Genomic DNA, 13,863 nt, shown 5'->3' on the forward strand with positions numbered 1-13,863 from the left:
AACAAATGTTTGAGAACTTTTTTCCAATTGAAGTAACTTCTTAATTTTTTCACTCTACTTTTTTTGAGTTAATTTTTAAAATTATTCTATTATGTACATTTTAGCTAAAATATAACTGAAAATGTCAGGCAACCTAAGCAGAGGTTCTAAATTGGAGTCCATGAGACTTTAGTGGGAGGGAAATAAGGGGTCCTTTGGCATCCCCACTCCTTGAAGTTAAACACAAAGCTGTATATGTTTTTCCTTTATGTGTGTATATGGAAAAGGAGGGGCGACTCAAAAGATGCTAAGACTCAAAAAGGTTAAGGCTCGCTTATCCAGTAGCTTTCCCTTATCGGTGAATTGTAATTACATTTTTTAAATCCAATAAATTATTTAATTCTCAAACATTAAAAAAAAAAAAACACCAGTGGATCCTACCTAGTAGTTTAACCTTATATAGACTATTATAAATCTCTAATTAAACTACCAACACATATTTCAGTACTTCAGTTTACCCAAGCCAGGATATAGTTTAGTTACCCTTTCCTTTTTTGGGGAAATATATGTAACAAATGAGCTTAAAAATTATCATGAGTCTTTTTTACTCTAAGTCACTTAAACATATCAAATTCTACTGCTTGGTACTGAAGACCTACAGCCATGCTATCCAAAAATGGGACCAACAAGCCATGTATGGCTATTTAAATTTAACTAAAATTGAATAACAACTTTATTTCCTCAGCCACACTAGTCACATTCCAAGTGCTTAATAGCCACATGTGGCTAATAGCTACCATATTGGAGAGTGCAGGTATAGAACATTTCCATTATTGTAGAAAATTCTATTGGACAGTGCTGATCCAGAGCTTAAGTAAAATAAAGCTATCATTACTGTTCCACTGTGACTTAAAAGTCTTTGATTATCTTTTGCTACTAACCCTTTTGGAATGAAAGAGACCACTGATTCTGTCATTCAACTATATGCTACTTAAAGCAGCTACTTGATCAGCAAGAGCAGTGAGCCTCATTCAAACTCCTTGTTCTGATGCCTAAGTCCTATGTAACTTTAGGCAAATCACTTAATCTATGCACATGAATCTTAGTTCATCTGTAAGAGAGATGTCAACCTACCTACGGAGTTATGGTTATGATATTCAAAACCATACACATATAAACGCACGCACGTGTGTGTGCACATGCGTGTGTATCTATTATATTATCATCCTTAAATTCAGGACCCTCTCTTTCCTAAAGCTTCTAGGCTCTTTGCATCATTTCAGTTTACCCATAAAAAGCAACTGAAATCTTAACAGAAGAAACTGCAGATATTTCAGATCTCTAATTCAACAAACAAAAGGCTTGGGCCAGTGAGTACCTATTACACGTCGAACACAGTGCTTGATGCTCTTGTACTTTATCCTGCTGAACCTCACAACAACCCAGAGAACAGATGACATTAAACTCATTTTGTAGAAAAGAAAACAGAGGCAAGCAAAGGCTAAACAGCTTACACAAGGATCACTCAGCTAATAAGAGGAGCTAGAATTGGATACCACGTCAAGGTTTGTCTAACTCCAAAGCTTTCTCACACAGCATAATCCCCCAAAATTAGGAAAAGAAAATCTGTGGAGGAAAACTAGAAGTTTCAAAAACCAAAAAAGCAAAAACATTATCTATAGATACATATAACATTTCAATTAAATGTAATCTAATTGAACCCAGTGGAGATACTCCAAGATGTCTCTCCAGATTTTCTTATCTTTAAGGCTTATATCCAAATGAAGGTATAGCAATGATGAAAAAAAATGAGTGAAAAACAAGACAGAATTTCCCTTCCAAAAGAACAGAGTAAAGCAGTGCAAGAATCAGTCTTACAGAGATATCCAATCTCACAAAGCAATATCTTACCTTTTCAGATAGAATATCTGAGGCACTAATTCTTCTCGTTAAATTTTGTTCCTTATCTTCTAATCCTTTAAAATAAAACAGCATACTTTGAATGCTTTAAAAGATGGCCACAATCAATTTAAAATAAAATGCTACATGATATTTACTAGTATTTATTTTAAATGGTCTCATTAAAGGGTCTCATTTTCTCAATCTCTCAACCAAAAGGAAAGAATGTTGTTAGAGAGAATGAAAATCTGAACAAACTTTCCACATCAGCCTCATTTCTGAAAGTTACAATGCAAAAACAATTCAAAATATTAAATTATAAATTAAAACTGCACTATGGTAAGAATGACTTCTGAACTAAAAATAATTATTTCAAATAAGAACAGAATTTATAAAGTAGATAGACAAGAAACAAAGCTTCATTACTGAATTGATAAACACAGAAAAGAATATGTGATGATTAATTCAGACCTCAAAAGTTGAAATGAATTCAACATTTAGAGATTGTATTGGATTTATTCATTAAAGAAATGTCTTCGGGACTTGGCCAAAAAGTAGAAAAAAGAAAAAAAAAAGAAATGTCCTCCATTTATTCAGAAAAGCATCAGCAGAAGTAGGTTAAGTATCAACCAAATTAAGTCCTTCCACACATTTTCCAGAATTCCAGCCTTGGGCCCAGATTTCTAATTAAGCTATTACAAAATCTTATGTATATATTATCTAATCTATGACAGCTCTACAAATTACACAATAAACTTACAGTACATATATAAGAGTACTGAGAGAGGCACTTTCATAGCTAAAACAGATTAAGTTAAAAACTAAGAAAATCTTTCCTCAAGATGACACAAGTGAATTTGCAAAGCTAGGATTCAAACTAAGTCTAAACTCCAAGCCTAGTTTTTTTTTTCCATAATACCACTGCCAGTATTCCAAATATCTTAATTTGATTGCTCAAGAAGACCTACTGGTAAAAGAATAGCCAACTTATTCAATACATAGAAAAATTATTATATCAAGTACCCTAGAAAAAGTAAATGCAAGGCAATCACCAAACTTTGAGTTAGGTCAGTTCTGCCATAAGGCTTGTTTTGGAAATATGAATTTGTTGCAACATGATTGATATATTAGAAAATAATCTGAGGACAACACAAACTTCACATTTGCTTACGTACAATTTGCGTCCAAGAAACACTAAAAGAATGCAGAAAGCTGCACCCAGGTGATCCACGTAGGAATATACAAATCCCACACATGGTGATCAATTTACCAGCTACTTCAGTTCACTGTGTATGCACACCCATCCCCATCTGGTGTTGCAACTTACTGTTCAATTTCAAATAACCTTCCCTGCTCTACTTCACAGTAACTCATAAGCTGCAGATCTACTTCCACAAGCACGTTTTAGGTCTTTTCCAAGGTAAAGTGACATATTTATTGTAGTATTTCAAGCATTTTTACCCATTTAATGTGTAAACCTGCATTACCGTTTTTATTAGATTCCAATCTTTTTTCATGTGCCACTGACAAGATTTTTGAGTGTTGTTTTCCCTAACACCATTTGCCCCTAAGCCCTGTGCTTTTTATCGTGCAATTCTGCAGTGTAGTGATTTCCAGGAATGCATATGTCACCTTATAACAAAACTGACCATACTTCAAAGAATAAGAGAATAGTAATAACTATTAGACAAAAATGAACAAGGAAAAAAAACAAAGACAGACTTTCCGCAATAAATGTAGAAAGAACTTTTCTCCTATACTATGAGTCATTAGTCATGAGAGACTATTAGTTAATGAGGCTCTCTTTCGTCTATAAAAGGTGGCAGCACCTCCCTTTAAGGGAGCATAGAGGCAACTATCCACTAAGCTGGCAGATACCTAATGAGCACAATGTAACCTGAAAAACAAGCACAAACCGTAAATTTCAGACCATAAATCTAACTTTACACAAAGATTAATAAAAGCAGGTTATGATTTAATTGACCAAACATGTAGTTTGGTCCTTCTGTCCTACCACTGTCATGGATCTCTATAAAAATATTTCTATTTCAATTCTTACTCAATACTTCCAAAATGAAAATTGGTCTTGTGCAGTCATGCAGTATTTTTAAAATTATTACCTGAAATTCTAAACTGAGCTAGAGACAGGATATAAGTGGTAGCTAAAACCATAATAACTGAGAACACCCAAGGAGAAGAGAACAGTGAGGACATCAACAGTTAAGAAGTTACAAAGGAAAAGTATTTTTCTTTAAAAAAAGGAAAATCAGAAAATTGTAAGAAACTACTGATGTGTACAGTAGCACAGAAATCCCAAAATTTCAGGATTAGTGAGAAAAACATCACTGAATATAACAGATATGTCTACTCCCTACAGGATACTCTCAACAAAGCAGCAGTGATCCTTTGAGAATTTAAAACGAATTATGCCAATCCTTTGCTCAAAACCCTGCAACAGCTATTTCACTCAGAATAAAAACCATCCTACAAAATACTACATGATCTGTCCCAACCCGTTATCTCTGACCTCTTCTCTCCCACTACTCATTCCCCATCACTCTCTCTTCTTTAGTGGCACTGGTTTCCCTGTTATTCCACAAATATGCCAGTACCCTTCTGCCTAAGGGTCATTACTCTAGTTCAGTGATTCTCAAACTTCATCAGGTATCAGAATCAACAAGAGGGCTTCTTAAATACAGATTGCTGGGCCCCATTTCCAGAGTTTCCAATTTAGCAGATCTGGGGTAGGGCCTAAGAATTTGCATTTCTATCAAGTTCCCAGGTAAAGAAGGTCCAAGGACCACAGTCAGAAAATCAATGCTCCAGCTATTTATTCTCTTTGCCTAGAAACCTCTTTCCCCCATTTGGCTATTCCCCCACCATCTTCAAAGCCTTTGTTTAAATCTCACCTTCAAATCCAGGCCTCTCCTGATCACCCATTAATACTGCAGCCTGTACCCACTATCTCCATCCTAACTTACTTACTGCTATGCTTTTTCTCTCTCTACAACTGTTATTTACTCATATTTACTGTCTCCTCTTCTTAAAATGCAAGCCCATGAAGGCATAAATGACTGTCTATTTTCCACTGATGTACTTCCAAGAGGCTGGAATAAAGTGCTCAACTAAATTTTGAATAAAATGGAAGAATGAAATAAAAAATGAATGAAAATGAAAAATGAATTTTACAATTAGGTCAAAGTAACCATGCCATGAGTAGTTTCAGTATTCTGGTAGGGTCAGAAAAGCAAACTACATTGAGTTAAGAAGGAATGAGAGGTGAAGTGAAAGGAGTCAGCGTAGATTAGCCTTTCCGGAAGTCTGGTTGAAAAGACAGGGGGCTTCCCTGCTGGCGCAGTGGTTGAGAATCTGCCTGCCAATGCAGGGGACACGGGTTTGAGCCCTGGTCTGGGAAGATCCCACATGCCACGGAGCGACTAGGCCCGTGAGCCACAATTGCTGAGCCTGCGCGTCTGGAGCCTGTGCTCCGCAACAAGAGAGGCCACGATAGTGAGAGGCCCGCGCACCGCGATGAAGAGTGGCCCCCACTTGCCGCAACTAGAGAAAGCCCTCGCACAGAAACGAAGACCCAACACAGCCATAAGTAAATAAATAAATAAAATTAAAAAAAAAAAAAAAGAAAGAAAAGACAGAAGTTGGGCTTCCCTGGTGGCACAGTGGTTAAGAATCCACCTGCCAATGCAGGGGACACGGGTTCAATCCCTGGTCTGGGAAGATCCCACATGCCGCAGAGCAACTAAGCCGGTGCACCACAACTACTGAGCCTGCGTTCTAGAGCCCACAAGCCACAACTACTGAGCCCACGTGCTGCAACTACTGAAGCCCGTGCACCTAGAGCCCATGTTCTGCAACAAGAGAAGCCACCGCAAGGAGAAGCCCGCGCACTGCAACAAGAGTAGCCCCCGCTCGCCAACTAGAGAAAGCCTGCGTGCGGCAACGAAGACGCAACGCAGCCAAAAATAAATAAATACTTTTATTTTTAAAAAAATGTTTTATTAAAAAAAGAAGACTGATAGCTGACTTTTCAAAATCAACAATGGAAGCCAGAAAATATCTTCAATATACTGAGAATATAATTAACTAATCTAGAATTCTAAACCTAGGAAAATTGTCTTTAAAATAGGGTAAACAGAAGTAAGTTTTTCATATAGCAGACACAAACTAAAGGAAATTCTTAAAAATGTATTTTAAGCATAAGTGATTCTAGACATAGAAGGAAGAGTGAGCCAAGAAAGTGTTAAATACATGGGCAAAGGTAGGCAAATACTGGTACTTGTATATCGGGGAGAGGGTAAATAACTTGATTAACTTTAAACATTGATAAGAATTCATGTTAGAATTCCTAAAGGAATCAATGAGACCAAAAACTTTGTATCTAACTTCCAAATGAGTAAAAGAAAAAAAAAAAGAAAAAAAGGTGTATTTAAAAAAAAAAGTCAAAAGAGGCAAGACAGAAAAAAAAGAACAAAAGGAAATAAATACAAATATCAGTAATCATGAAAAAATGTGAACAAACTATATGTTCTTGTTAAAAGACAAAGATTGTCAGGTTAAAGTACAAATGAAATCCAGCTCCATACAATGTACAAGTAACATTAGGGACATGAAGATACAGAAAGACTGAAAGGATGGAAAGTGGTATACAAAGCATATATACTTATCAAGAGAAAGATGGTGTGGCTATTAACATGAGACAAAATAGTCTTTTAGGCAAAAACATTACTAGAGATAGAGATCACTACATAATAATGAGAATAATAAGTCAATTCCCCAGCCTCAAAGTATTTAAAGCAAAAACTGAAAACTAGAAATCCACTACCATACTGGCAGATTTTAGCAAGCCTCTCAGCAATTGACAGATCAAGCAGATCAAAAAATGTTCATATCTTAGAAGGAAGATATGAACATAAAAGCTTGATCTAACAATCCAAACATTCCTTTCAAACACACAAAGAACAGTTACAAAAATCAATCACATACTAGACAATAAAGCAAGTCTCTACAAATATTTCAAAAGATTGCTACCATATAGATCTCATTCTCTGACAATGTGATTGACTTAGAATTCAATGACAAAAAACACACCTAAAAAACCTACGTGTTTTGGAAGTTAAGAAAACACACTTCTAAAACAGCCTACAGGCCAAAGAATAACCAAAAATTAGAAAATACTTAGAACTGAATGAAAAAAATTTACAAATGACAAACTGAGATGCAGCTTAAGTAGAAGTTTCATAGCCCCAAATGATGTTAATAGTAGAGAGGCTAAAAAATTAATGAGTTTTAAAAGCTGTGGACTTATTTCTGGGGAAATTTTTAAAAGATGATGGAGACACAATTAATAAACTGCTGCGGATAATAAAAGGTAAGATTCTTCAGATAACTTAGTATAAACTGTACAACTTACAGGAAACGAGCACATTACAGAAAAATGGTTTACCTAAACTGCCTTAACCAGAAATAGAAAACATAAACAGTCAGTAGTTTAAAACCTTCCCAGAAAAACAGCCATGCTGGCTGGCCCAGATAATTTTACCAGCAAGATCTACCAAATAAGCCCAGGAATGATTTCCAACCTTAAAAACTATCCCAGAGAACAAAGAGGAAACACTCCCCAACGCATTCTGAGCATCATAACCTTATACTACAACGTGTAGGAAAAAGAGGAACAAAAACTACAGACTATGAACCTACGTGAAAAATCCCTAAACAAAACATTAGCAACCTTATCTATGAGGTTTTGTAACTGCCCCCAAACTGGAAGAACCAACTGTCCCTGAAATGGGAAATGGATAAACAAACTGTAGCATAGTCATACAATGGGACATTCAAACAATAAAACAGAATGAACTACTGAACATATGCAACCACAATGGATCAATCTCAAATACACTATGCTAAGGGAAAGAAGCTAGGGTTAAAAGGCAATGTTCTACAAGACTCCATTTATATGACATTCTGGAAAAGGCCAAAAGTATAGGGTCAGAAAACAGACCAGTGGTTACCAAGTAGGGTTGGTGGCATGAGGAAATCGGTGGGAGTTAATGAAACTGTTCTATAATAGTGATGGCTGGCAATGGTTACCCAACTGCTTGCACTATGTCAAACTCAAAGAAACTATACCAGTTTATAAATGGGTAACTTTTTAATGTATATTAGAATCATACATTCATAAAAAAGAGGAAAAGAAAAAATTAACAAACCAAATCCATGATGTATAAAAATGATATATTATGAACTAACTGGATTTATCCCAATCATACAAGGGTGGTTTAACACTACAAAAATCAATTAATATAATCCATTACACTAATAAATTAAAGGAGAAAAATTAGATGCTCTTCTCCATAAATGAAGAAAAAAGATTTGACAAACTTCAACATCCATTCATGCTGAAAATTTCAAACAAGGAACGGGGGTTGGGGTGGGGGTGAACACCTCCTTTACCCAATAAAGGACTCTTACAAAAAACTTAGCCAACATCATATCTAAAAGTAAATGGCAAAAGTATCCCCCGTAAGTTAGGGAACAAAGGTGCCCACTACCACTTATGTTAAAAACTGTATTATTAGTCCTGACCAGCACTTAAGGCCAAAAGTGGTGAAAGATCAGAATGAAACAAAACTTGTCATCACCCAACAATACGACTATCTACGTAGAAAGTGCAAAAAGAATTCACAGATAAAACACCAGAATCATTTCAATGAAGTACACTACCAAAATAACTAGTTACCCCTTTAGAGGAAAAAGAATATCATCACTAATTGAAATTTTAAATTCCATTACCTTGACTAGATTCAGTAGTGTCAGATTTCAGGGAAAGCTGTTTTGTTCCATCTTTAACTTTTTTCAACCGGTTCTTATCTCCTGGTAAAGTCAATTTTTGCCTGAGTGGTTTTAATTCAAATGCCTGAAAAGTTTTGACCTGTGTTTTCTCCTCAGGAGCTACTTCTTTACTTGAGTCCTTTATAATACTGACATTATCAGTGCTTGTTTGGTCCTCAAAGTTCAGTGTTTTAGGATCTTCTTGCACATTCTCCTCTTTGCTACTCAAAGCTAGTTTTTCATCCTTATTGATGCACTCTAGTTCCAACTGTATTTGCTTATACTTCAAAAGTAAATCTTCAAAAGTTTCTTCCCCACAGTTTTCACTTTTTGATGAATAATTCTGTTTTCTTGATGGAGATCTTCCAAAACTTTTAGCTGAACAGCATATTAAGGAAACCAGTTTCCAAAAATTTTCCGGTTAATTTAACAAAAACACATTAGGCTATAGATGAATTGTCTCCCTTTTTCATGTTTTTCAAGGAAGATGAATTGATACTTTAAAATTACTAAATGCCATTTAACATATGTGCTGCTAATGCCCACTTTCATTATGTGCCCATACTTCAAAATTAACAAGTATGCATATAAATAGTCCACTTACAAAATCACTAGTGTCACTTATTACCTGTTGTATCCACAGGTATTACACCTAATTAGGTTATAGCATCCTTCCTTCTGCAGGTTATCAGGAAAGCCCATAATGAGCTGGATGTTAGAGAGTCCTTTCTGAAGGAAGAGGGAGAAACTGAAAGGTTTGTCACAGATGTGGATAATTTACACTTCAGATAATCAGAAGAAAATGTTTCTTCTTTTTAATTAGTTTCTTGTCATGTCTCAAATTTTTAAAAAGAGATAAAAAATGAACACTGACAACTAATAGTTAAGACTAAGTTATGAATAAGAAACACTGTATTAAAAACCTAACAGATAACAATTGTAGAGCTCATCAAGTATACTAACATCCAACGTATATACAACTAAGACAATGAAGGCAGTTAAATAATAAAAAAAAAAACTTAAGTTGTATTCAAAATGTATCTTCTAAACTAATTTTCCCCTGAAGAAAAGGATATCTAAAACCAATTACTTTTGTTTTTTTTCCTTCTCTAACATAGTAATACATAAAACTTAACTTCTTGGTTGGAAATGGCTACAAAGTTCCAAACTACAATTTTTATTCAAATTAATTCATACATATGAGAACTGTTCCACCTCACTTCTCCAGCCTAGAAATTAACAAAAGACAAGTACTTTACCCTGGTTTTAATACAATATGTCATTTATAGATCATTAAATTGGCTACGATATAACATTACAGTTCCCTAAATAGTTTCTTCTCTGTGTCACAACTTACGGGACAAGCAATCTAGAAAGATTTTTAAACTTCCCTAATGACCAATTTAAGAATGGGAATTACCACCAAATATTTTAGAAACTAAATGAGCACTACAACTGAAAATCTTTAACAGTTCTGCAGCAAAACTGTTCTAGTAAATCTGGTTTTCTGATCTCCTCTTCAGAGCTCAGTTTCTTGAAACAACACTAGTTTCTCATTACCTGTCTTACTCCGCCACCAAATGGAATCTGGCTTCTGCTGGCTGGGTTTATCCACCCTGACTTCTCTGCAGCATTAAACACTGTAAACTACTTCTCTCTTGGCTTCCATAACTCTACTCTCCCCTTGTTTCCTTTTTTTTTTTTTTTTTTTGCCTATAAGTCTTCATGACTCCTTTCTCTTCCAACTCCTGCAAAAATGGTGCTCGCCAGTGAGCTCTACTTAGTCTCTTTCAATTTTGAGCGTTCTAATGCACTCCCATAGTTCTGGCTGGTGATAGCCATTTAGGGTTCTATCTCCCACAAGCCATCCTCCATCCTATTGGTAGACTAATCTTTCTAGAACACAAATCTGATCAGATCTCATCCCTTGGTTTAATCTAAGAATAGAGTCCAAAATCCTTATAATGGCATATAATGCTTTCATGATTCCTTTCCAATCTCAACTCTTCCATGTTTATCACAATTTATGCATAGCTTTGTGTCTAGGTTCTTCTGTTCTTCAAATTGACCCCAATTCAAATGCCACCCACTATGTGAAGTCGGGTAATTACTTGCTCCCCCACCCCACCATTACATACTCTCTGTACATAAACTATGTAACTATCTGCATTTACATCTCACTTTTCCAATGTAGCTACAGTAACTTAAAAAAAAATATGACTAGAGTCCTTGGAAACATTCATAAAGGGAAAAGATTCAATATACTAACAAAAAAATAAAATAACTAAAGGACAGAAAAATGAGAAGCAACTGAGTTATGACTAATTAACCTCCTTCAAGGCTAAATGAAATCTCCTACTTCTGTCTATACAGAACAGCTAGGATGAAACCAGCACTTAAAAGATTTAATTTGAAATTGGTCAAGATGCAATTTCTAACTGAAACCTGGTTTAAAAAAAGAACTGCCAACCTTTACAACTGCAGGTGAAAATGGAATGACTTTCTACTGATGAGACACTGGTCTCATTATGTTAGCTCTGATCAGATTTGAAAGTTTAAAACAGCAGCCATCCAAAGGAGGCATATGCTAAGATTGATTGACAAAGTGTCTCTAAGGAAAATTAAAAATGAATGAGAGAAAAAAAAAATGAAATAGAAAAAAAAAAAGAAAAAAAAATGAATGAGAATGAAAATAACTACTGCAATAGAATCTATTTGGTTTATTAGATTCTGATAGAATCTAATATCTAAATAGAATATGAATCTAAATAGAATAGAATCTAAATAGAATCTAAATAGAATAATGGTTTATTCTATTTCTTTAAAGCTGCATCTAGCATACCTTAATTATTACAGAAAAAAAAAAGTTTTAAAAAACAAAAACCCACCTGCACTCATGCTACTTCACTTCTAGATTATGGCAATGAGTCACAGAATAACCCTTATTCTTTCTTAATGCAATATTTTGTAAAATGTCATTATTACAATCATACAGTGGAAATATGATTAAACTTAGTACAATCATGGTATTAAGGAATTGAATCAACAACAATTTTGTATTACAAGTTTGTTTGCTCACATTACACAAAAGTGGCCTGGGAGCTATGTTTTCCTTCACAAATTCTTATAAAGAATACCACCTCTAGGATGGATTAGTGATACTTCACAAGGAAAACAATGAGCAGAAGATCAAAACAATCATCCTAAGTGCAGCATCTGTGAAAAGAAAAACAGCAAGAAAGTTCATTTCTGATAAGTTACTACAGAATCAGACTGGATATTTTTCCCATACTTGTTTTCACAACATCATGTGCCTGTTCATTAATACGAACATATAAGATTAACGATTAATAAAGGTATGTGTAGATGGTACTGAATGAATGGACAGGAAAGAAGGCCAAAGGCAGGAGGTAGGCAAGTCCACGTACCACTTCCTTCTCTAATAGTAAAATAAACTAAGAAAAAACTTTAAGCTCCCATAGTACTTTTTACATACCTCAATTTGAACTTTTTACACTGAACTATAATTATTTACATTTGCCTCTCCAACACAAATTAGAAGTTACATCTTCGTATTCTTAAAAATTTACATATTTGTACTTGAATAGCCTTTCTGTTTTTAGGCTCAGAATTGACAACTAACAAATCCTGGTTAAAAAATTATCTTGGGCAGAGGTTTTCTAACTTTATTGAAAGAGCATCCCTCTTTTCAAAAATTAAATACCTACGTGATTTTTTTTCTGAAACAATCCTGGAGTGCTCCTAACCCAAACTTTTGATTGTAGAAGTTTTTTCAGAGCACTAGCACCAGAAGCTCCTACTTCTTACCTAAACGTACATTTCTGGTCCCCTTCCTATCCTGACATCTGATTTTTACACTGCCTGAGATTCCACTAGTTTGGCCCCCATCCATAACACGCTCATGTTAAAAAGCAATACACCCAATAAAGAAATTTAAGAAATAACGCTACAGTTGACCACATGGGTGGGGATTACCAAAGAACCGCCTACGTTAAGTATATTGACACAGTGAAAATAAGCGGTTCTGACGGTCCGAAAAGTTACTCATCTCATAGACCTGATAAGACGCTAAAGGAACTTCAGTGACACACCCAGGGCAGACCGCCCACGTTAAGGATACAACTCTTACGAGGTGGAGAGGTCTCTCGCCAGCTCTGACTGCCGCCGAATTCCGGATCCGCTCCTCCTCCCAGAGGAGGTCTGCCCCCCCGGCTTGCCTCCTCGCTCACCCCCTCCTCGACCCCGACTCCAGCGACTCCCACCCCGGTAATGCCTGACCTCGAAAACGGAAACGGTCCAAGGCGATGTGGCTCCGTTCCCAAAAGGACGGCCGGGGGCTGCTTTCGGACAGTGAGCTCGAAGGCATCCGCACGGAGGGCGGATGAGACCGGAACGGCTCTTTGGGTCGGTAGCTGCTGTGTCCCCTGAGGTGGCCCCGCTCCGACACGTGCCGCGAGCGTGAAAAATTCCTCAGCTGCTGCTGAGAAGAGGACGATGACGAGGAGGAGCCACCGCCTCCGCCGGATCCACCTCCCCGGGCCGGGTGAGGAGGCCTTCGCCGCGGGTACGGTAACAGCCCGCCGCCACTGCTGCTGCTGCTGCTCCGGCTCCGTACCTGGCTGTTGTTATCGTCGTCGCTGATCTCCCCATCTTCGAGCTCCCCTTCTTCCTTGGGCGAGAGGCCACTGGAGGCCGGGGCCGGAGTATTTGCGGTCGCCATCCCGGGAGCAGCGCCTTCCACACAACCTTAGCGCTCTGTCCGGGGATCCGCCCGTCAACTGCCTGCCTGCTCAGTTTCCTTCTTTCTCAACGGACCCGGTCGGTGCGGCCTTACCCTACTTGCTCACCTAGCGGGCTCTGCTCCCCAACTTCCCCGCACCCCAGCTCTTTCTCGCCGGACCGTCGCAACCCACTTCCGTGGCCTAGCGCCCCCTTGCTCCTCCGCGATCGGGACTCTTCCGCCTCGCGAGAAAAGAGACCTGGAAGTGGCTCTGCTTGTGACGTCACTTCCTACGGCAAACAGGAAACAAGGCTACCAGTTCACGCGATAATAATTAGGACAACGCGATTCTCACTGGGAGTTGTAGTCTTTTTTTTTTTTTTTTGCCTCTCGCTTAG

General features: G+C 37.0%; 1 protein-coding gene across 1 annotated transcript in view; it reads right to left on the reverse strand.

Annotated features, from left to right (window-relative positions):
• ZFC3H1 (zinc finger C3H1-type containing) overlaps positions 1-13,777 on the reverse strand; it is a 47,364-nt gene extending 33,587 nt beyond the window's left edge. The window contains 5 exon segments of the mRNA XM_036864922.1: positions 1,891-1,955; positions 8,686-9,102; positions 12,866-12,953; positions 12,955-13,020; positions 13,022-13,777. Of these exon segments, the coding sequence (XP_036720817.1) occupies positions 1,891-1,955; positions 8,686-9,102; positions 12,866-12,953; positions 12,955-13,020; positions 13,022-13,465 (1,080 nt within the window). The 5' untranslated portion in view covers positions 13,466-13,777.
• Between the last annotated feature and the right edge of the window lie 86 nt (positions 13,778-13,863).

Source organism: Balaenoptera musculus, chromosome 10 (genome assembly GCF_009873245.2).
Source record: "Balaenoptera musculus isolate JJ_BM4_2016_0621 chromosome 10, mBalMus1.pri.v3, whole genome shotgun sequence".
Lineage (NCBI taxonomy): Eukaryota > Metazoa > Chordata > Mammalia > Artiodactyla > Balaenopteridae > Balaenoptera > Balaenoptera musculus.